The sequence below is a fragment of the Apis mellifera genome, linkage group LG5 (genome assembly GCF_003254395.2).
Source record: "Apis mellifera strain DH4 linkage group LG5, Amel_HAv3.1, whole genome shotgun sequence".
NCBI classification, from domain to species: Eukaryota; Metazoa; Arthropoda; class Insecta; order Hymenoptera; family Apidae; genus Apis; species Apis mellifera.
The window spans coordinates 10,191,869-10,216,215 of NC_037642.1; the positions used below are offsets into that span (position 1 = coordinate 10,191,869).

Here is a 24,347-nt window from a genome sequence, read left to right on the forward strand (position 1 = left end):
TGGCTCTATCAGTTTGGAAAGCGATGCTTCAAGTAGCACGTTATCGCTTTTTTAATTTAAAAAAAACCGTGAAGAATGAAAAAAAACGGTACAAGAGGGAAAAAATAAAAATTTACAAGAGAACCGCGGCGGCATTTTGCCAGGGAATGGCCGAATGCCCACAAATCAACGTCGACTTTACATTTTAAACAGTTTTCGAGGTAACTACCTACGAACTTGACTGGGAAATTCCCACGTTAGCCAACCATCAGGATCTCCTAGGATGTCGTGGACTGTTCCTGACGGGAAAACTAATCCGACAAGCTTGAAATATAGTAGGTAAGTAACCATAGTGGAAATTGCGGCTGGTTTCCTCTGTGTAATTGAATCCATGCCTTGTTAAACTTTTGGAATTTTACTTTTATTCCTTTCTCGTTCATCTATTTCAATATTGTTTCGAAATGAAAATTTTACGAGAGGTTAATATTATCTGTTCGAGTGCTGATACGATATTTAGGAAAAATATAAAAATATAGGTTAGATTATTTGTTCAAAATTAAATAACCTGTTATATTCTTTTAATAAAACAAACTTGATATTGATAAGGAAAATTCACAATAATTATTTCATATTTTTCTCGAGATTAAAAATCTTTCAAATAAAGAAACACGGCCGAGTCAAAAATAACCTAAAAAACGAAGCGGAATTAGATATTCGCATATACCAGTCATAAATGTTATTATTTTAATTAATTCTCATGATCTTTCTATTTTTAAAAAAAATTTAATTATCGAACTTTCAAAATTTTCAAACAGCTATAAAATAAATAAAGTTCAATAGAATTCGAACGAAAAATCTTTCGATAGATGTCAATAACACGAATATTTTACCTCTCTCTGTGTGACTCTGCAAAAATTGTGGTTCGTGCAAAGAAATGGCGTAAATGTTTATCACAGTTTATCGCAAATAAATATCAAACAATGATAATTGCTCAACTCGTAGCTTTCAGGAAAACTATGCGAGCACGCCATTTCCAGGCGCACCGCGATATTTTCGAAAGAATGGAATCGTCGTTTAATTAACCTGTCAGAATACAATCTCTGGGACACTCTGGTCTCTCGAGTGCATTCGTTTCGCGAGAATTATTACGTTCCGTATATATAGTTCGAATCTGAATCTTAAATCGAATCGTTTCCTCTGTCGAAATCGAACTTCGACATCACCTCGAAAATCATCGTCCACGAAACATCGAAGACGAGTAAGATACCGATACGAACGAATTAAATTAAATCCTAGAGTATGAAGAAGAAGGTAAACTTCGTTATCGGAATGTTTTATTTAAATATCGTGACGTTGAAACGAAATTAAATTTAAACAAATCGAATATCTTAATTGTAAAACATCTCGTGTCGTTATCGTCTCAAAAAAAAAAAAAAATTAGAAAAATTTCAATTATTTCTTTTGTTTATGAATAAATAAAAAAAAAGAATTTGACATAAATTAAAAACGAAAGATACAAAAGACGAATCATTTGGAAACATGTTGATCTATCTTGAATATTTCATAGTAGCCTGCATGGATAAAAAAAAATTGAAATTCGATAAGGAATTTCAATATTTAGTTTCAACAAAGAACGTTCACCGAAAATAAACAGAGGTAAAACGAAGCGGAAATGGAATAAAATAACGTTGAATGTATTTTAATGCTTGTTCAACGATATAAAAATTTTCAAAAATAATTTTTTTAATTTCAACGTTAAAATGTTAATGGAATAGTTAGCCGGGGTATGTTAATGGGCAAAGAGATTTGAGCCGCAATAAACGCAACTCGGGTTAATCGAGTTTCTGGTTTTCCATACTCGAACTTGTCTACTTCGTTATAACGACATAATTACAGTGAATCACACTTATTATACACAAGGATGGAGGCTTGCGGAATTTTCAAATTAGCCTACGCTTTACCGACATAATCCGATTATCGAACAGTTACAGCTCGCTTCCTACAATGTATATATCCCTATAATTTCGTTCCTGTGAATATCACATTACACAGCTGCAATCAACTAGGTTACACGTTGTGCATTTTGTATGCTGTATAAATAACGCTTCTGTATAACAACAGCAAAAAAAAAAGAAGCGTAATTGTTTCTCGAAATAATTAGAAAGACGTTTATTTCGATAATTTTATCATCGATTAAAGTAGAACGGTTTAAGACTCTGAAGTGAGGTACAAACTACATGCTAAAAAATGCAACTTCAAGTTCTTCGAAGAACGTTTCTTTTCTATATTCGTTAATTGTTATTTTAAACTCTTGAAAATTTAATTGTTATATTTTCTATTCTATTATAATATAAATGTTGTTATTGTGAAATTATTCTGAATAAAATATATCCAAACACGAAATAAAGCGAATTATTTTTTAAATGATTCGATTTAAATTAGTTAATAAGTGTGATATTTAAAAAATCATGACTCACGAAATGAAACGTCGATATTCCTTTTCATTCTTTTCCATTATTTGATTTTGTTGATATATTCAATTGAATGTGAATCAACTGATGGAAGGGATGGAAAATGCGTTGACATCTGAAAATATAAATCGAAAGAAATTGAATAAATCTATTAACAAAATAAAAATCTAATCAATTTCTCAAATAATTAGTTATATTATTCTATAATTCATATTAATAATATTAAATGTGCAATAACAAATATTAAATTGTATAAAAATTATATAAAAAATAATGAATATCTTCAATAATTAATATTGTAGCAATAAAAAAAATATAAATTGCAATAATTAAATTCATATTCTTTTCAAAGCTATTAATACAATATTATATATTAATTTTAATATTCATTTATTGTATAATAATGACGAAAAAAGAAATTAATGTTTAATTTCATTGCAATAATATCTAATAAATTATTAAATAAATACGTATTATATAAAGAGATTAAGATTATATTGTAAAAAAATCGTACCAAGAAAAATGGAGATTTTTAATTGAGATGAAATATCTTGAACAGGATGAGACACGTCTTACACCGTCGATTCAACAATAAAATGATATTATATGTACCGGTATAGCAAAAGCAATATTCCATTTCCTATTGGCTAGAAACGTATACACCGGTTTATTAAACAGTTTTTCTATTGGTTAGAACCATATTCACCGGTTCGTCAAGCAATTTTCTTATTGGTTAAAGCATTGTGATTTTTTGTTCAAAATATAGAGAATATATTATATAGTAAATTTTTTTAGTAAATTTTACTAGCGCGATGAATTATAATATATTCATAAATTCGTATTCATTTTAATTTTTTATTTATATATAAATATTTATAAATCTGATTGTCAATTTTGTATTCTCAACATATTTTTAAATATTATATTTATGTAGATCGAAACACCATCTAACGACAATAGATGTAATTAACCATCAACTGGCAAAATCAAAAAAATTCAAATTTCTCAACTTCTGGGCTAAATTTCTTCTAAATTTCTGAAAGTTCAAATTAAAGATAAGTCTCTAAAAAATAATTTAATTTTTTCTAATTTTAATCAATTATATTATATAAACGAGGTTATATGATATAATTGACATAGTTATATACAAATATCGTACAATTTTTTCATTTTTTTTCATTTTTTCATTGAATTTTTTTACTATAATTATTTATAAAAGATACAGAAACAATATTTTTCAATTTTTAATTTTTAATAGTCGCATTTCTTTTAATATTAATATGGTATAAAATAAAATGCACGAATCATTTTTAAAAATACACTTTATGAATATTTACAATTTCTGTCATATTTTCTCATTTTAAAATAGTAATGACATTTCATTATTTTAACATTTGCAAAGTAATTTAATAAAGAAAAGATTGAATTTATTTTTATATAAAGAAATTGCTCTTATACGGATTTTCCGTTTGCGTAACACTTTATCAATAATAATTAATTATTAGTTTTTATGAACATAATTTTTTTAGGAATAAAAAAGCAAATTTAAATAAATTTCATTTCTAAATTCTTCATTAAAATCAATCTTCTATAAAACATTAAAATATTTTCTTCATTATTTTAAACAATATTTTACAATACAAACACATTTCACCAAAATGTTACAAATATTCATCTAATATAACTTGTTACGCAAACTTCATAAATAATATATATCCATAAAATAAAGCGGTATTAATTGAATGACATCATATTACATGATACGAACTTATTTATTAACCGCACGCTTGCCGTTAAACGTAATAATTAATATTAGTGTCTATATGTAATAAAATGTACAACCTGTAGGAGGTATATTATATCATATATCATATCTCGAAAATCATACACACTAAGATTCGGATAAAATATCCTCCAATGTTTTATCATCGTGAAGTGGCGAATGTCCTAATGTAGGATCGCTTTCCAAAAATTCTCGAAGTTCCGATTCTAGATCTGGAACTGCAGACGTTTCTGAAGTAGTTAATAAAGACGGAGGCGTTTGACTGTGCGTCATGCCAATTTGTATTTGCATAGGTGATTGATTCGTATTCACGATATTAATCGATTGATTTTGTTGGCTGGTTGGACTGAGCAAATTAGTACTTTGAATTGGTGAAGGAGCCGATAATAAATTCGACGGAACTTGATTATTATTAGATTGCGACAATAAATTATTTTCCGCAACAATTGTTGGATTATGAGTAATCGGTTCCACTTCCATAGGCTCTGGCCCACCAAGAGGTGCAATACCCATAGCTCTTCGCAAACCATCTACAGGAGCGATTGCTGAGGGAGGAAGCTTTTTTGCTATTTCTGTCAAATTATCCGTAATTTTATCAGCTATTGCAACTTCTGTTTCTGATGGTTTAGAAACATTCGACAAATGAGCTGGCGGTGGAACCGAAAGTCGCTCATGTTGTACTTGCTTTAAACGGCCTAACATTTGTGATGTATCATCTAACCGATTTTGTAATGCTGCACGTTCTTCGTTGAGTTTTAAGTCCTCCTCTGTAAAATAAAATAAGATGAATTAGAATAAAATTTTATTATTTTGTATCATAAATATTTTATCTTTCACAATTCTTATAATTACCTAAATTTTCTAAGAAATTAACATCAATTCCTAACTCGGATAGAGTCTTTAATTGATCGATATCAACTTTAATGTTGTCTAAAGATGGAATATTACGATTTACATCTTGCATTGGCTTTTCTAGTAAATGTTTTATTTTCTCTTCTTCCTCTTTGAGTCTTCGTTTTTCCTCAAGGAACTTCTTAGTCTTTCTGTGATCTCCTCCTGTAAGAATATCCAACAAATCGTCCACCATAGTTAACGTATAATCACAGTCTTTAGCAAAATCTAAAATTGATTCTGCATATTGTACAGCAGTTTCATCACCATATGTTTGATACACCAAGTCTGTTTCTTCCTTCGTCAGATTAGCAAACGTGGAATCGTAACTTGGAGCATAAGAACCAAAGGCACCATAATATAAAGGTTTTACTGGTTTCGACATATTTCTCCTATCTTCACGAAATCCTGCTAATGCTCCCGTACCATGATTCAATTTACCTATAAGCTGCCCTAATGACACTGGTCTTTGATTAGTTCCTGGAATCACTCCGTCTCCCGGTACTATTATTTGTAAGCTAGTCGTTCCATCCTTCTTTTGCCTAAGAAAACCCATCTTGGAATTCAATCTTTTTAACGTTAACTTTTCAGACGCTGTTTTCGCGGCTCCTCGGGCTTGTTTCAAGATTTCCTCTGGTGTCATGTCATCCGGAATGGCTTCAAATTTACCCAAATTTGCTAATCTTATTTTCCTCTGATTCTCTTTCCTAAGTTCCTCAGCTTCTTCATTACGTTCTTCTTGTTCTCGTTCTCGTTCAATTTGTTCCTCCGTTACAGGAACATCAGGATTATTAGGATCTTCTGTACCCAATTCGAATCCGAGTTCTTCTTTCGATATGTCTTGCATATATGTTAAAACAGGTCTTAGTTGTCGAAGTTTATCGGGTGTTACCATTTTTAGGCCAACGTGTAATAATTTCTTTGCCGCCTTGTAATAAATAGTGTCTGGATGATTGTATGTAGTGGCATTATCACACATTAATTTGAAATCTTCTACGAATTCATTTAAATTTTGATAACTGTTATCATCTATTTTTTGTTTTATAGTACTAAAATCCATAGGATTCGTAATGATTTGAGAATATCCAGGTGCAATACTATCTGTAACTGGCCAAGCAAAAAATTGCTGAGGATCGCGTTTCTCCATTGACCTAAGAAGATGTTCTAATAATCGTTGAAGAGGTGTTCGTTCGGCGATTTTTCTAAGTACACAAGTTCTAGGTTCACGATGTGGAGAAAGAGAACTAATATGGCTGGTAATGCCAACTCTGTGCTCTCCACTAGATGGTGGTCTTGGAGGTAACAATTGATGATTAGGAATTTTTTTAGGAATTTCAACTAAACTTTCATCAGCATCTCCTACTGATTCTTGACTGGATTCTTCTCTTCTTCTTTTTTTATCTTTGTGATGATGCTTGTGCCTTTTATCCTTCTTTTTCTTTTTCTTTTTAAGTTTTTTATGCCCTATATACCTATCGTATTCAGATTCTTGCGTTACAGAGCAATTGAGACCCAACTGTTGTTGGTAGACACCCAAATGTTGGGATAACATTGTCTGGCTTGGAGATTCGTTGCCGTATTCAGGTGTTCCACTACTACCCCCAATCTTTAAGATTAATTTTAAAGTGGGGGGTTTATCCGTGGTTGTATAATGTCCTTCTGTTAAAAAAAAAAAAATAAAATAAAATATATTTATAATGTATCAAAAACATTTAATATTTCTTAATCGTATGAAGACATTAAAGCATTAAGCTATAAATAAAATCTAGTGCATGCAACAAAAATATCTTGCAGAAAATCATACAGAAGTGCAGAATAACAGCATAAGTGTTGTAATGCAAAAATATGGTGCTAAATATTACATTATATATATATGATACTAAATATTGCATTATATCTTGCAGGATTATATGAAAAAAAATAAATATAATTTTAAATTATTAAAAATCTACAGGATATCGATAGAGAGGTAGTGGGAGAAATTGATAATAATAATAACAAAGATGATTTTATAACAGGACAGTGACCTTGTTTTCACATTCAACAAACTGGAAGCGAGATGGAAGTAGCTTGATTTAAATTAAATAAACCTTGATAGAAGTATGCAATAAAATAATTGTTGTTGTATTGATCGACTGAATCTGTAGGAATAATCAAGGAAGGAGCAACTGTTGAAATTGTAAATACCTCATAAGAGGTAAAGCAAAAGCATATATGGCCTCTGATGCCATAATAAATAACAGCCAGGGAACTAAGTGATTGAAGTGCAACAGATATAATTATATCTCTATATAGATCCCTGAAATTCTTTAGAATAAAGAATAGAGTGGCAAATTTGACTTATTAAAGATCTTGTTGCACTTCAACTAATTTTAATAGACAAAAAAAAAACTAAAAGGGTTTGGAACATCTGAGTAATTTTGGAAGCACAGCTAGTTCTGTCGTGCAACCAGTCCATGTCCGTTGTTACACGTCACTTACTTCCACGTCGCACCTGTTGCTGTGGAACCTTCGTTTATACTTTTGAATCCACCTCACTTCTACTCCAACCTCACTCTCAGTTTGTCCGTGGTGAAAACGTAGTCAAAATTCCTGTGCATTATTAAACTATGAGTACAAAAAGGATTCTAATGAAAATTTTTAAAAATTTCAACCATTAAGGTCCTTGTACTCTGTAAATCTCTCAAAAATCTATATTTTGTGCATATTCATATTTTGCGAATAATTTTTTCATTTGAATCCTCATGTGATTGACATAAATGTCAATACTAAAGAATTATAGTGAGATAATCCAATAATGTCAAAATCGAGCGATATAAAAACGAATACAAAAACATTAAATAGAATAAAATGAGGATAAACGGAGTATTTGAGTAACCAAAGACACCCGTTACTTCAATGTATAGTGCATCAAGTGAGAACTCAGAAATATATTATTTAACGAGAACACCTGATAACATAGCAACGAGCTGTCAACGCGAGTGTGATTCGATCAACAAACATAAAAACAAATATCGCATCGAAACGACAGTCGAAATGCCTTTTCAATTTGTGGCGCGACCGGTATTTTGTTCGAAAATACGATATACAGCATGATATGCTATTCAAAACGCGACATATAATAACGCGATAACCTTTGATGCCGAGATGATGTTATAGAACAATTAAAAGTAACCAAAAACGATAAGACGTTCGAGATACATCGAATACAACCCAGGTTCTCACCTTCGTGTCTTTCGCGCTTGTGCTTTTTATGTTTCTTCGAACCCATGGTTTGCCGGCCCACAGCCTGATAGAGTATTCTAACGATAAACAGTAAACACTACGTCGTAAACCACCACGGAACGCGGTGGATGAGAGTACCGCGCTCCGTTACGTATGTAGACAATACAGCGGCAGCCATTGAAGACGTCACAGAACTCCAAGCCGTTATGGAGGATGCAAGTCTTTCGTTTCCCCCGCCCGCTTGTATTCGCCAGCTGCAGTGTCATGGCGTCGCGTCGTTCAAAGAAGCGCGCGTTATAAATTCATTCGAATATATATTTATTTGTGTTCAAACACCAAAAAATCAATTTATACATTTCTCAAGATACTTTTCTTACAATGCAAAACAGGTACTAAATTTTTCCTTTATACAAACGGATTATTTGTAAAAAGTCAGCCATACGCAGTAACACCATTATTAGAATTTTTGAACGTTGATTGTATATATTCTAAATTATATTTATAGCTTTTAATCATTAATTAATATTAATTTAACATTAATTTACACTCATTTTTGATTCTATTGTACTTAATTTTGATTCTATTTAAATTATGTTATTATTTCAATATATGTATATATATACATATATATGTATATATAGTATATATGCATATATATTATATCACTCTACTTACAAATCCCGCCATTGCATTTTCAATTGTATATAACGAACAAAAGCACACAATATTGGATTTGAGAACATAATTTACTTCGTTCTCTGCAAATGAAAATAAATGTAAATATAAACTAATGTAACTAAGGAAATTCAGACGTTTTATCGTACAACGAATTTCATAAGTTGCACAATGGCGTCTTGAATGGTATACAGACATTAACAACGTTATATATTTTAAAGATTTAAAATTGTCTTTCATAAGATATAATAATCTTATCACTGTACATGCACGCAGATGATTCAAGGAAACATTGTGTATGGAGCTTTAAAGACGAAAGGCGCTTCCTAACCTACAAAAGATACTTGAAGTAGTAGCACTTACCGTACACCGAGGAATGAAACTCTCGACTGTATTCATAGACACATTTTACCGTACGATATTATCGCATTAAACGAGCAAATATAATGACGAATTTTTATTGAAATTTTCAATAACTTACCACAGCGTCGACCCAGTCGCGATGCAATTAAAGGGGCAAACGATCAGCTGTTTCGGCGCAACGTTGGGCACAACAGAGGGAGAGAAAGAGTAATGTGTTTTCTCAGTGGTTTCGAAAAAAATTCACGTACAGCGCAGATGTGCCGACTTCCCTTGCGTTCCACTATGCCTTGAACGCTAAGGTGCATCGACCAGCCAATTCCTGTTTGTGCCTCCCTTCGAATCTCTCGGGTTCGATCGGAACACACCGAACCAAGGCTTGTCGACCTTAAGTACACAAAGACTGGAAAATTGTCGATGTTTCACCGACTTCCAAATCACTTTAACATCTTTACTTAATATCTTTTTAACACAGAAATCGATATTGTTCAATATTTAATACATTTCACTATTTTCCAAGCAAAGGGTGCTTGAAAGAGATATTTATAGATAGATATTATATCATTCAATTAATAGTTAAGGCATTCTAAAAAATCAATAAACTATCTATGGCACTCAAATATACTACACTTTTAAAAACGTGTCGGCAATAATACACATACATACGTTATACATACGTATAAACATACATACATGTATTGTCAGACCGACAAGTAACGAACGTGACAATGGATTTGCATTATCAATGGAACGTGAAAATATATGAAACTCAAGGACTTCACAAATTCTAGTTATAGCTTTAACTTTTGCAATAAAGTGGCACATTTTGTTGACAATTTCTATGCATTTGAAATATTAATGCGACTTTTTTTACAAATAAAATGTCTTACGAGCTGTATGATGTCGGATCCTAGACTATCAATATCCGATTACTTGTGATGAGCTCTTTACACAATGACAAGTTTAAACTGATCAATTATATCCTTGTTAATAAAGAGAGAGAGAGAGAGAGAAAAGAATTTACACACGGAATGAGCATTTAAATAAAGCATAATTTCAAGATGTCTTTAACGGCGCTTTCTTTCTTTTGTATTGACCATTACAAAGAAGCAACGGGACATTGTAACCAAAAAGAACCGCTTCTTGGATTTTTTTTTCAATCCAAAATTTACCTCACGTTGGTAGTCAAACGAATTTTTTCAATCATATGTGATATCTTTAAAACTGACACAATCTTTAACATTATTCATTCGAGGGGCGTTTATCACAAATACAACGCCTACGCTATCTATGCTTTAAGTATCATTAAATAGAAATAACATTTCAATGTGTAATTATATAATATGACGAGGAAAAGAATTAAATTCCATTTGATAAGAAGTAATTAGATAAACATTGAATTATAATTTACGATCGTGTCAATCAAACGATATTTATTTGATACGCTACATTGGAAATAGTTATCTTTTCTCTCATAATTCGATTTCGTTTTATAGATTGAACTTATTTATACATATATATTTATGCCATTGATCCTTTGACGGAAGGATTCAAAATGCAATGTATAAGTGGAATTTTCCCGAAAGAAAGGTTTCCGTTTCCTGCTGCCACCTAGAACAGGATACAGGCAACCGATGAAGTTGCGATTACTCACCGCATCGTGGACGAAAATGTAGTAATTCGTACGTATACTGTTACAGATGTGTTATCGCCACGGCACAGTACTGTAACCCTGAAATACGGGGCACACATGTGCACATGCATAATGTATAAACGTACAAACATATTCACGTAACGCGTAGAAGCGTACTTCTGAATAATCAAGCTGCCCGCAAAATTTATGCATCACGATCGTTTCTTTCATTACGATCGATCGATGTTAACGCTCGATAATAGATAATAGATTATCGGTCTAAAATAACAATCCAATTGACAATTATACATTTAAACATTTCGAAGTGCACTTAAAGAGATTCGCGATAATCGATACTCACAAGTTAACGTCCCTTTCGGGATTTTTCTGAAGTTCGAAATCACGATTGTTCAGCTATTTGCATTGTAAATGCGTTTTTGAATTGTATAGACACTGACAACGAGATTGCTTTGTTTCGCGAAAGTACATTGACCGCGTGAATCGAAACTCAAGTTCTTTTTGAAATTCTCTTTGTTGAAACGCGGAATTAGCGGGGGAGGATGGCATATCGGGACAGAGATACGGTCCTGAAAAAAGCCGGTGTGGATTCACGCATGCACGTGGCCATACTCGTGCATTGTTCGCGGCAATAACTTTGTGATTCATCGTTACTTATATTTTGTTAAAAGTTTGAAATATCACAATTTCAATTAAAAAATTAAATCTAAAATTTATGTCCGAAATTATTTATGATTAAATTTAATTTCGTTAATTTACCGATCGCTTAAAGTAATTTAGCCGAAGAAAATTTTTGAGTATGGCTGAGAAATGGAATAAAATTCGATTTTCCTTCACCGTTATAAATTTTCCTCCCCATACAAATTTTTAAAACAATCAAAAGATACAATAATCACATGCATTTTCTTTCATTTTTTACATTCATAGAAAAACCATTATTCATATCATTACCTAATCATTACAGCACGTATCGATTCACATTATTCTCACAGTATTTTTTCTTTAACTTCTTTTCTTTAATTTTCCTTCATCCATGTTAAATATTTTCAATTCTTCGACGAAATAATACTTTACGCGAATCCACTAACAAAGCTAAGAGAACTGTAACACTAAAAAATTCTATCCATTACACGAGACTAACACGGCAATTTCCTTTACCCTTTCAGTCTCCTGGTAACGTGGCGTTTCTTCTACCATGGTTCGATGATAGCCAATGGCGGGCCACTGAGGGTAGTTTCGCGATTGGTACGGTCCTGGGGAAAGCCGGTGTGCATGCACGCACACGTGGGTGCCCCCATCGTGGCGCCCATGCTCGACAGCCGGCAGAAGCGTCGTATCGAGGGGCCCCCTGGCGTACATTGGCGTACACATACGCGCGAGTATACGACACACATATATATACGACACACACACACACACACATATATATAAAACACCGATCAGGCCGAAGCCACGAGTAGGCCTTGTGTCAGCGTAGTGAACGCAGACGGTATTCCAAACGCGGCGCGTTCGTTGTTCACGCGGAATTGGAGAAAGAGAGAGGGAGAGAAAGGAAGGCAAAGAAGAGGCGTGCTCTTACGTACGCGTGGGCCTATACCAAACATCGACATACTATATCCTTATATACATACCCCTCCGTTCGCGAGTTGAAGCGCGATCATACGCGGCGTTATCGTGTTCAGCACGCGCTCGGCTGGGATTCGGCACCGAACGGCTGGACGAAACGTGCGAGGCACGAGACGAGAGGCGCGGTTGTGTGTACATATATATATATATATACAGATATACACACAACATTTGGTGCGATAAAGACGACCGATAGGGAAACACGAACGAACGCCACTCTCGTTTTCCGTCACTTCTCTTTCTCTCCTTTCCACGATCATTCGTAGTTGCTACGTTCTCCCTCCCCTCGTTCTCGGTTTCTTTCGTCGTCTCTGTTGCTCGCTTTCCTGCCTGCCCGTCTGTCTCTTCCCTTCCGTGGTGTGTTGTCAGTGGTACACAGTCATAGCACGGCCGGCAGAAGCCAGTAATATCGCACCGGCGAATGAAGAACGCATTCGCTAATCGTCGTAAACGAAAGTGCGGGTGTTTCGTCGTTGACCAACATCCCCCCCGATCAACTTATCGCGCGGCTCGTGTTCAAACAGTATAAAACGGTGCACAAATAAAACGGAATTGAAGAGTGTGAAGAGAAAGTTGTGTAAGTTCCTATTTTGGTGTTTCTTTTTTTTTTTTTTCCGTGGTGGTGTGGAATAGAGGGAAATGGAGCGGTTCAGAGTCACGCCGGCCAATAATACGTCGCAATACGCACCGCAGCAACAACAATCGCTCGACTATGGTAAGTGGTTGTTTTTATTTACTTCGCGTATTTATGCACATGCAACCAAAAGGTTAAGTGTCAAACGTGGCGAGAGTGTACACGTCACTTGCTAATGCATTCGCGCATCTTTCATATCGCGTCGTTACGTCGAAATTACACAATGTAGGAATAATTTCCTGTTTCAAACGTATAATTCAACACCTCAGAAATTGTTGATCAAGAGTTTTCTTCGAGCATTTTTTGCAAATCTTAAATTACAGGAATTAGAATAAGTTTGTACGAAAGAGTATTTTCTCCGTTGATAAAGAATTAAGAATGTACCAGTAAAAACGTCGAGCGGAGCTCCGCGATATTAAAGGTTTTCGCGTCAAGGTCGATCGATCCTCGCGAGGGCCCACCACCAAGAAGCGTCGTGATGAATTTCATCACTCTCGTCTTTTCCATTTAAATCTTCGTTGAATTCCTTAACCATTTTCTCAAATTTCTCATCTATCGATTTAATATTCATCTCTTTTTAAATTACGAGTAATTCCTTTCCCTGATTAAAAAATATTTAACGGTTGAAAAAAAGAAAAATAATCTCTCAAAATCGTCGAAAAACGATGATCGAAATTGGCGTCGTAATTTGCATCGATCAAGAAAATCGTTAAGCAAATTTAAAACTACTCGATATTTATCGAGGCGGCGACGGCTATAACCGCGAGCTACGCTTTGATTCGTGATGTCGGCGCAACGCAACACCACCAGAGTCGATTCAAAGAAACCAGTCGTTCGTCGGGTATCGTGTGAAACGCATATCACGCATATACATTTACCACACTGTAGCTAATCCAGACGAGACATACGATTACAAACGGTGTATGGTCGCGTTACCGATTTCCAGACGTTTTCTCGCCGACTCGGCGCGACCTTTGCGGCTTCGTCTCGTTTACTCATCACGCGTTCTACCTGCCTGCCGCGGTTTGTTTTGCAAAATCTTTCGCCGCGTGTCATCTGTCTATCGATCGGTTGGCCGCTTAATAACTCGATACGCGTTCCGTGAGTCAGCGTTTCATTCGAGACCGATTGTTATTCTAACTCGAGATCCGAGCGGGCGGACCTTGGTGTTCCACGTTTACACACGCGCTCGTCTATTTTCAGACGTTTTCCAGAGGCGTGGTGATGTGATCTCGAACAGTCGATCGTGGTTGATTTGCATAGGGAATTACGTTTTACTCCAATGAACGAGCCGATCGATTTGGTCGTCAATTTTTTTCTGAAAAATTTCTCTCGTATCGAAACACTGGAATGACAAATTTTCACGGCGATAACGCGTGCTGTTTGATAAATCTTTACCCCATCACTCGTCGATCAATTTTTCTGAAAAATTTCTCTTTAATGCGTCCATACAATTCGAAGACTGGAATATTGACAAATTTTTATAGCGATATACAATGTATGTACGGCTATTAAGAAATCGCGAGCCAGCCATTTATCGATCAATCTTTTTTCTGAAAAATTTCTTTTGAACGTGCCATGATTCAATCCAAAGGTTGAAATATGGACGAATTTTCATGACTGTGTATAATTAGTAACGTATTTGCATACGCAATTTCACGAGACACATATAGAAAAAGAATTGGGCGTTGAGGGAGTTAAAATGGGGGACGGTTTCGTGATATGTCTGTCCTTGTTTTTTTTTTATATCCTCCAAGGGTTGTTTTCTCGGTTAAATCCTTGTAAGAAGAACGATCCTTGAAGATCGTTGCGATGTATAGCGAAAAAATCCATGCCCAATTAAATTTCTAAAAATATAAACCAGCAATAACGTATTCACGTATTCGATCCAAAGCGTTATTTCGTGCCTGTCCATTACGAGTTAAGGGAAGAAAGGTATTATATCCTCACTTTATGATTTTTTCAAGTAATAAAAGTGTCGAGGCACGGATGAATACGTAATCAGGCCTCTTTGTTCAAAATTCTATTGACTCGAAAGCCAACTTTATATCCGTTTCTTTCTAATCTTTTTACTTCTCGCTTATCGCGAGTAGTGAAGAGTTAACGGATCCGAAAGAGGAACAATGATCGCTCGATCGAGTCGATGGTACAACGACACAGGAGGGGGGGAAAAACGCGGGGAGAAACCTTTCGTTTCGTGTTCCCGCTATTGTCTTGAGCGATATTCGGATCCAAAAATAAAATATCGATGTAACGCTGCAATTGCCAAGGTCGGCTACCTTCGTTTCACCCGAATCGCCGCGATTTTATTATCCCAGTGTTTCTCAATCTGAGCCAGAGGAAAGGAAGCCCGTGACCAGAAGAAGCCTGTTACATAAAACGATCCCTTTTTGATTTCGCCAACCCGTTTAATCGTTCGCCTTCGTCGAGAGTTCACGTTTTCCAAACAAATTACGCAATCCTGTACCAACGATAACAAGGAGTTGTGCAATTGTGTAATCCCATTCCTTTAATTCACGGTATAATTAAATGTATCTCCTAATAAGTAACAGTTAACAGTCTCCCCTGCCGCTTTCTCGAACTCTCAGTAAATACAATCCTCCAATTATCATCTCTTCTCTTCTCTTCTCATCCCTATCTTCTTTAATTATTTATCCACAATTTACAATTATCGAAAATTAAATAATTCCATCTTTTTCCTTCTCAGACTATTAATATTTTCAAAATTTACCAAAAAAGAAAATCTAATTATTTATTCAAATTTTCACATCTCTATGTTACGCACTTTCCAAGAGAATGCCATCTTCATCTTCATTCCTATAAGAATCCTTTTTTCTACCCCCCTTTTCTCTAAGCAGCGTGGTTGAACAGCATGAGAACCACTCCACTCCTCCTCTTCTCATTCCTATCTTCTTTAATTATTTATCCACAATTTAATAATTTCATAATTCCATAATTGAAAATTAAATAATTCCATCTTTTTCCTCCTAAGACTATTAATATTTTCAAAATTTACCAAAAAAGAAAATTTAATTATTTATTCAAATTTTCACATCTCTATGTTACGCACTTTCCAAGAGAATGCCATCTTCATCTTCATTCCTATAAGAATCCTTTTTTCTACCCCCCCTTTTCTCTAAGCAGCGTGGTTGAACAGCATGAGAACCACTCCACTCCTCCTCTTCTCATTCCTATCTTCTTTAATTATTTATCCACAATTTAATAATTTCATAATTCCATAATTGAAAATTAAATAATTCCATCTTTTTCCTCCTAAGACTATTAATATTTTCAAAATTTACCAAAAAAGAAAATTTAATTATTTATTCAAATTTTCAACATCTCTATGTTATGCACTTTCCAAAAGAATGCCATCTTCATCTTCATTCCTATAAGAATCCTTTTTTCTACCCCCCTTTTCTCTAAGCAGCGTGGTTGAACAGCATGAGAACCACTCCACTCCTCCTCTTCTCATTCCTATCTTCTTTAATTATTTATCCACAATTTAATAATTTCATAATTCCATAATTGAAAATTAAATAATTCCATCTTTTTCCTCCTAAGACTATTAATATTTTCAAAATTTACCAAAAAAGAAAATTTAATTATTTATTCAAATTTTCAACATCTCTATGTTACGCACTTTCCAAGAGAATGCCATCATCTTCATCTTCATTCCTATAAGAATCCTTTTCTCTAAGCAGCGTGGTTGAACAGCATGAGAACCACTCCACTCCTCCTCTTCTCATTCCTATCTTCTTTAATTATTTATCCACAATTTAATAATTTCATAATTCCATAATTGAAAATTAAATAATTCCATCTTTTTCCTTCTCAGACTAATATTTTCAAAAAAGAAAATCTAATTATTTATTCAAATTTTCACATCTCTATGTTACGCACTTTCCAAGAGAATGCCATCATCTTCATCTTCATTCCTATAAAAAACAATAAAAATCCTTTTTTCATTCTTCTTTTCCCTCTTTTTCTTTAAGCAGCGTGGTTGAACAGCATGAGAACCACTCCACTCTTCCTCTTCTCATTCCTATCTTCTTTAATTATTTATCCACAATTTAATAATTTCATAATTCCATAATTGAAAATTAAATAATTCCATCTTTTTCTTCCTCAGATTAATATTTTCAAAATTTATGAAAAAAGAAAATCTAATTATTTATTCAAATTTTCAACATCTCTATGTTACGCACTTTCCAAGAGAATGCCATCATCTTCATCTTCATTCCTATAAGAATCCTTTTCTCTAAGCAGCGTGGTTGAACAGCATGAGAACCACTCCACTCCTCTTCTTCTCATTCCTATCTTCTTTAATTATTTATTCACAATTTAATAATTTCATAATTCCATAATTGAAAATTAAATAATTCCATCTTTTTCCTCCTCAGACTATTAATATTTTCAAAATTTACCAAAAAAGAAAATCTAATTATTTATTCAAATTTCCACATCTCTATGTTACGCACTTTCCAAGAGAATACCATCATCTTCATCTTCATTCCTATAAGAATCCTTTTTTCTACCCCCCTTTTCTCTAAGCAGCGTGGTTGAACAGCATGAGAACCACTCCACTCCTCCAGCCGCTCGAAGGCTGAAGTTCGCCGACGAGAAACCCAACGTTTTAGGGCGGGGTGAAAGGGGGCAGCTGCATCCCTGCTACAAAAGCCGGGGGTAGCTAGGGGTCGATAATCATGCAACCCCTACTCTGCACGTTGTATTTCGCCGCACAGTGCCGCGCGATCCATGCACGTGGCGGACTTGTGCATCCGCCCATCTCTGTCTCGCCCGTTCGAAACCGTCTCTATCTCTCTCTCTCTCTCTACCTCACGCGTTTCCCTTCCTTCCTTCCTTCCTTCGTTCGATTCGAAACGTGACGCGTGAACGTGGAGAAAGAGAACGTAACGCGAGTCTTGTCTAAACGTGTCCGACGACCCGATCGAGCAAACGAGCTTGTTATAATTTCGGTCGCGTGGTTCTTGCTTATTAGCCTTTTAATCAGGCCGCGCCTCGTCACGTGTCTCGTTGTTCCACCGGCTTTAATTAGCCCGGAGAAATGTCATCGCGCGGCCAATTGTACGAGCGGGTCTTCGCGCGGCCAATTATCTTTATCTTTACGCGAATCGTTTAACCTTTTTTTAAGAGGGGGGAGGATCTTTTTTCTAACCGCTCTCGCGTGTCCCAGGTTGGGACTGTTGTTGTCAGGGGAAATGGATGGGCGTGAACGTTCGAGCACTTGGCGTAATTAAGATGTTTTTTTGCTTTGCTATTCGAGCGAAACAGTTGGAAAAAGTTTATGTACTCTAGCTTTTAGGATCGTTATGTTTACGAAGGTGTGTGGAAGAACGATTCAATCGATGGTTGAGAAAGAAAGGAGAAATCTTGGATAAATGTCGGATTGAATCCTGATGTAACGTGATGGATTCATTCTTTTATTAAATGGAGAGTAATGTTTTTTTTTTTTAAACTACTTTTAAAAACTTTTAATAATTTCTTAAAAGACAAATGTAACGTATCAACAATTTTTTGTTATTTTAAAACAGAAAAATACATGGAAAATTACTCAACTCGTACCATTCTTGAAAAAACATCGCCATACATCAAGATTTCGAAGTTACAACTTCTTATTTTTCAACCTTCGAGTTGTTGACCATTTTTGAAAAAAGCAAATATCGCGATATATCAAAATTATCCCGAAATGGATTTCGTTCGACGAAAAGTTGGAAAAATTTCTTATTTTTCTATTCCCATTTTCGAATATCGTGTTTCATATTTTTTTGGAACATTAAACATCGCAGTATCATCGGAATATTATCGGCTTTGCTCGCCGAGAAGTTACAATTTTATTCATCCTTCAAATGGTTGAGTCGAGTTGAACGTATTCGAATCGGATCCGGGGGAAATGTCGTAAGATGGGGGGGAAATACGATTCAGATTATGCCCGGGACATTTATCACTCGGCCATTCTTCTCGGAGTGGCGTCGTCGGATAAATAGAAGCAGTTTCGCGCAATATATCTCGGCTCTTTTGTCCAGGTGTCATGCGAGAGACGTGGCGCCCCCAGACAAGGGAAACTAGAGCGCGTTGCTTTGGACAGAGTTGTAGACATCCTTTCTTAGCTTAGCTTATCCCGGACAAGAACAAAATCGATTCTCTCTTAACGATTCAATATATATCCACCCTTTCGTCTTTCGTTCAAGTGAATTAAATAATTCGAAAAATTGTATTCTTACGTTCTATCTTCAATATATTATCGTAATATTTTAATAACATTCAGAAATCTTTTTTCATCAATTCACTTTGTGAATTGCAACGTATCGATTTTTCATCGATAAACAGCGCGAAGATGAAAATGAAAACTCGTCTCGACCGTTGGGAATAATATCAAAGTGGATGCAGCGCAGAAACAGCGTCGTCTCTCCGAAGAGTTAAACTAATTTCAAACTGAATCGAGCATAATTGAAGTTTCATAGGGAAAGTTTCTAGAAAATGTTACGGGTAAAAAATTGATTAAATTTAATCGTCCATCGACTTAAATACAAACACTTGTCTCAAAAAGTGTCAATTTGGAAACGCTGTTATATGAGATCGATCCTTTTATTGATTTTATACGAGCTAGCGAGTATTGAGCGTGTAATTACGAATCGAAAACACGGATTGTTGCATCCAGGGACGTGTGACCGGCTTTTGAGCCGCGTGTTCCGCGATAATTAATTAATTCGAACTTTGCTCAGAGCACGGAGATTAGAACCTGGGCTATTCACAACCCCCTCGAGTTTCTCGTTTAATCTAACGTGTCCGCGCTTCCTGCTCTCTGCCACGATATTCAACGTTCCGTTGTGTGTCGTTGTACATTTTATATACGATCTCTCTCTCTCTCTCTTTTATCTCTTCTCAAAGGGACACTGGACTATTCAATATCCAGATTCAATCACAAAACCTCGTTACTCTTTATTACAAAGTTCCATCCAAGTTGTTGACATCCAATTCCGCATGTCCTTCGCTTTGTGTCGCGCTCCGTGAAAAATAGATTATATACAAATTCAAAGGAAGGATTCGTTAGCTCATATTTCAAATATCCTCCTCCACTTGTTTGTATCACGTTAATTCTATCCGCGCAATTTTCCATCGCATCAAAAAATAATCGTTCGTGAAAAGGAAAAGAAATTTCATCACCAATTTTACCAAAGTTTTCACATCTAGCTCTATCTAGTTTCCACCAGTCCCATATTACACCCCAGAGGATACACAAGAGTGTTCGTCAAATTCTAGCACCAAATCTCGAGAAACTTTCTCGGGTCAAACTTTCGAAGAAAAACTTTTCCATCTTTCATAAAATCAAAACGATAGATTGCAAAAGAAAAAAAAAACAAACAAACTTCTCTCATATAATAGCAACCCTTTCACGATTTCGACTGTGGTTTGATGAAAGATCTCTTTCTCCTGTTTTACAACTTTCTTAAAGAGCCACCCCGAGGGATGGTCTCGCGAGAGAAGGAGAGGAGGTTGGTCGACTAACAAGAAAGCTGGCTTTCTTTCTTAAACGAGGAACGCTTTAACACGCAATTCTTTTTTCCATCGGATGCATTGCGAGCCATTCACTCCATCTTATCCTGCATGTACACATCTTTCCACCGATGTATTATTACAGTAGTTCGGATGTAGTTTCATGGCGGCGTGCCAACGTCTCTCTCCATCCCCTTCTCGCGTCTGTTTATCAACAAAGAATTATGCCAACGTCGAGGCGGCTGGCTTCCGCCTTTTACGGACAACGAACGAAGGTTTTTTTTTTTTTCTTTTGCCCGGCGTGAAAAACTTGTTCCCAATATATTTGTTTCACTTATTTTCCTGATGCTGAGCTTTTCTTTCTTATTGTATCTGTACATCTACGATTTTCTTCGTTAAGGGTTGAAGTGTTTTATATATTCTCGAAATCGAGGAAAGTATATATCGTGATGTTATTGGTTCTTTTAAGTGGAAAAGAAGAAATTTCGAATTTGAATTCTTCCTTTGTCTTGATAAGATTTTTCTAATTAAAATACGTTCTAAACTAACAATTTTCAGGGTTAAATTTCTTTCGTAAAGAATATTAAAAGAAGGAGTGGATCTTGTTGCGTTCAAAATTCAAGTTAAAATATGTCCTAACAATTTTTAAATTTTTTCACAAAGAATATCGAATATTGCATTAAAAAGTATAGAAAGTTAAAGACCTTGCTCGAAAAAATTAATAAGAAATATGCACTTTTCGACCGTCTTCTGAGACAGCAATCTTTTGTCAATCCAATATTTTTCAATAGAAGTCACTATTGATTCGATAGTATTAAAGTCTTACTCTATAAAAGAAAATTTGAAAATAGAAAATTTAATATAGAGTTTGAAAACTCTGCGGGGAAATTATGTTTAGGAGGAGAATTTAATACCGTGGAACTATATTCGGAGAAAACGAGAACTATGAAATTACGTCAGGGGATGCTGTTCTAATTTATCGTTGGTCTTTCGAGGTTTTACGAGTGGACGTTTTTTTAAGCGTTAGTTTTGTCAGGTTGAAAAGGACAATTTTCTAGCTAACTTTAAAACCTTGTAATCTCCTCGAAATAACTATATAATATAATATACAAGCACACACACACACACACACAATGATTCTTCTATAATGTATATTTTTTATAATCACTTTGTCTGGTAATTAAAAAAAATGAACTAGAGAATAGAACTCTCAAACGTACATTTTCATAAATTTCATTAATGATAATTAAAACACGCGATGATTAAATATTAAGATTTCAAAACGGCGTAAATATTTAAAAAAAAGAAAAAAAAGAAAAAGCATAACAGCTTGTACTTTCCCCGTTCGTTTATTTAGTCGCGAGATTATTTCGGGAAACCGAACCGTTGTGAAGTTGGCGAGTCGCTCCTTGTTCCCTCTTTGTCCATTTTACTCGAAATTTCTCTCTGAGGATTTTATTTAAAAAAAAAAAAAAAAATTGCAATTCTGTATCGTTTACGCGAGCGTGGATATATAAGCTGGATCTGGGTCGTTGTCGAACGTCTCCTCTTTGTCGGCGGAAAAATTCGAGAGACACACCGTCAATCTTCTATTTAAAGAAACTGCGAATCGTCGCGATATTTCGATATTCTTTTTTTTTTGCGAACTATTTTTCATTCTCTATTTTTATTTATTTACTTTTTTTTTTCTCTTTCTCTCTCCGGGATGCTCATCCTCGATCGCGATTTCGCTCACGCTCATCGATCGATCATGGACTTTGATTCCAAATATTTCCGAGAGTGGCGCACTTGACATCAATCTCGTCTCATCTCTCTCGCGCTTTCGTAATTCCGGCTTCCACTCCTCTCTTTCCCCCACTCGTTCGTACGTTGCATGGCCCTTCGTCTTTTCTTGTATTCCCTTCGTCTGGCCGCGCTCTATTTTCGCCCGTTTTCACGGATATGATCGTTATATCGAATCGAGGACTCGAGGAGAGCATTTATCGGTTATTTCTCCAAGTAAATTCGGTATTCCTCCAAGTTGAAATAATAATAATAATAATCGTGAGAGAACAATAATCGTTAAAACGGATCTAACGTTGGTCGTATAGGTTAGTTGGTGGCGAGTCAATGCCGAGAATAAATTATTTTTCTATTTCGACAAGGATATAATAATCTTTTCTGGAAAGGATTCAAGCTAATAAAAGTGGAGTGAATCCGTTAAACGATCGCTCGAAGGATTTCACGCAAGGAAATCAAATCAATGTTTTATCGGGTAAGAAAAAGGATCTCGAAAATAATAAAATTCATATCTCGATATTTTTCAGAATTTTAAACTTTTAAGTTATTTATATCGTTTGACGTTCTTATGTAATTTCTTATCCCTCGACGAAGAAATTCGAGACGAAGGTGAGAACGGAATAAATTAAAGAACTGATTTAAGGAAATAAATGTTTTATTTGTCGATGGAAAACTCGTTTCTGAAATGAAACGTGAACAATAAACGTTCGGTAATAATCGTAATAAGCGGAATATTATACTCGGAGGTAATAATAACATTTGACGCTTTATTTCGAGAAACTTATTACACGATCGAATAATTTATTCCGTTAAATTATAAACTTATATACGAAATATTTATCCGTTTCAGAAATTAATTATATTTCCCGATCTCAAGCTCAATAGTTTTAAAAATACTCGAATTCCTTTGGAAGGAAAAAGAAACGCACGTCCAGATATTTTTATAGGTTATGTTGCACGGCCTGTCGGCCTGTAATTCAGATATTAATACACAGGCCGTCTGTCTGCCTGGACACCAGGCTGTTTCTCCTCCTCGGGAATTCGTGACGTATCCACGGGAATAAATGTCAATTGGGGTCCTCGGTGGAACGATCTTTCCCACAGTCGTCCGCCTCGCGTCCGATGCGGACTCCAGCAACAACTCTCCAAAGATTCATGAATGAAGGATCCAACCTTTTACAAATGAAATCGTCTCTTGGAAACGTCTCTAATTTCACGTAGGTAATTTCGGCAATTTGCAGTCTCGTTTCAATTGCTCCCTTGTTGTTTCGAACAACAAGTTGGGAGGCGGTTATTTATTGGGATTGAAATTGGGCTAGAGCAGTGTTTCTCAACCGACTTGTGATAATCTACTAACTAAGCTTCCTCGAACGATTCAATGTACCTTTAAAAAATACGTGAGATATCAATGAAATTGTAAATTAGACTGTGTTTGCATATGAGAAATTTAAACTTGAAAAGTAACATATAATAATATTATAATAATTTAAGAATCAAATTTTTATTTAGATTTTTAAATGACAACATCGATATAATTCTATTACGTTATTTTATTAAAGATACCGAAGAAACAAATTACGAAACATCTAATTTACAATATTATATTTTAAGAATCAAATTTTTATTTAGATTTTTAAATGACAATATCGATATAACATAATTCTATTACGTTATTTTATTAAAGATACCGAAGAAACAAATTACAAAACATTTAATTTATAATATTATATTTTAAGAATCAAATTTTTATTTAGA

At 34.8% G+C, this 24,347-nt stretch overlaps 3 protein-coding genes across 9 annotated transcripts in view; 1 reads left to right on the forward strand and 2 right to left on the reverse strand.

The window, feature by feature from the left end:
• Nucleotides 1-3,185, reverse strand: part of LOC100576965 — a 165,299-nt gene extending 162,114 nt beyond the window's left edge. The window contains exons 1-2 of the mRNA XM_006567793.3: nt 2,965-3,185; nt 2,457-2,565 (exon numbers count right to left, since the gene is read on the reverse strand). The gene's annotated coding sequence lies outside the window, so the exon portion shown is untranslated. The remainder of the gene's footprint in view (nt 1-2,456; nt 2,566-2,964) is intronic.
• A 464-nt stretch (nt 3,186-3,649) lies between these two features.
• Nucleotides 3,650-10,219, reverse strand: Brd7 (bromodomain containing 7). Of its 4 annotated transcripts, none has more exon segments than NM_001242516.1 (4): nt 3,650-5,000; nt 5,086-6,783; nt 7,606-7,716; nt 8,350-8,539. In NM_001242516.1, coding segments are annotated over 2 exon segments (2,250 nt in total). In that variant the 5' UTR covers nt 6,677-6,783; nt 7,606-7,716; nt 8,350-8,539; the 3' UTR covers nt 3,650-4,341.
• Nucleotides 10,220-12,471: 2,252 nt separating this feature from the next.
• LOC411113 (solute carrier family 12 member 4) overlaps nt 12,472-24,347 on the forward strand; it is a 139,877-nt gene continuing 128,001 nt past the window's right edge. For 2 of the 4 annotated variants that reach the window (XM_394587.7, XM_006567783.3), the window contains exon 1: nt 12,479-13,376. In XM_394587.7, the coding sequence (XP_394587.3) occupies nt 13,301-13,376 (76 nt within the window). In that variant the 5' untranslated portion in view covers nt 12,479-13,300. Of the gene's footprint in view, nt 13,377-24,347 lie in introns of all 4 variants that reach the window. The other 2 variants (XM_006567784.3, XM_006567782.3) reach the window with 2 other exon arrangements.

Bases quoted from the DNA above. Each gene is read 5' to 3' on its own strand.
- Brd7 (XM_026440531.1), bottom strand. From the start codon at position 6,676: ATGTTATCCCAACATTTGGGTGTCTACCAACAACAGTTGGGTCTCAAT. The intron at 5,001-5,085 runs GTAATTATAAGA...TTTATTTTACAG, and splicing joins TAATTTCTTAGAAAATTTAG to AGGAGGACTTAAAACTCAAC.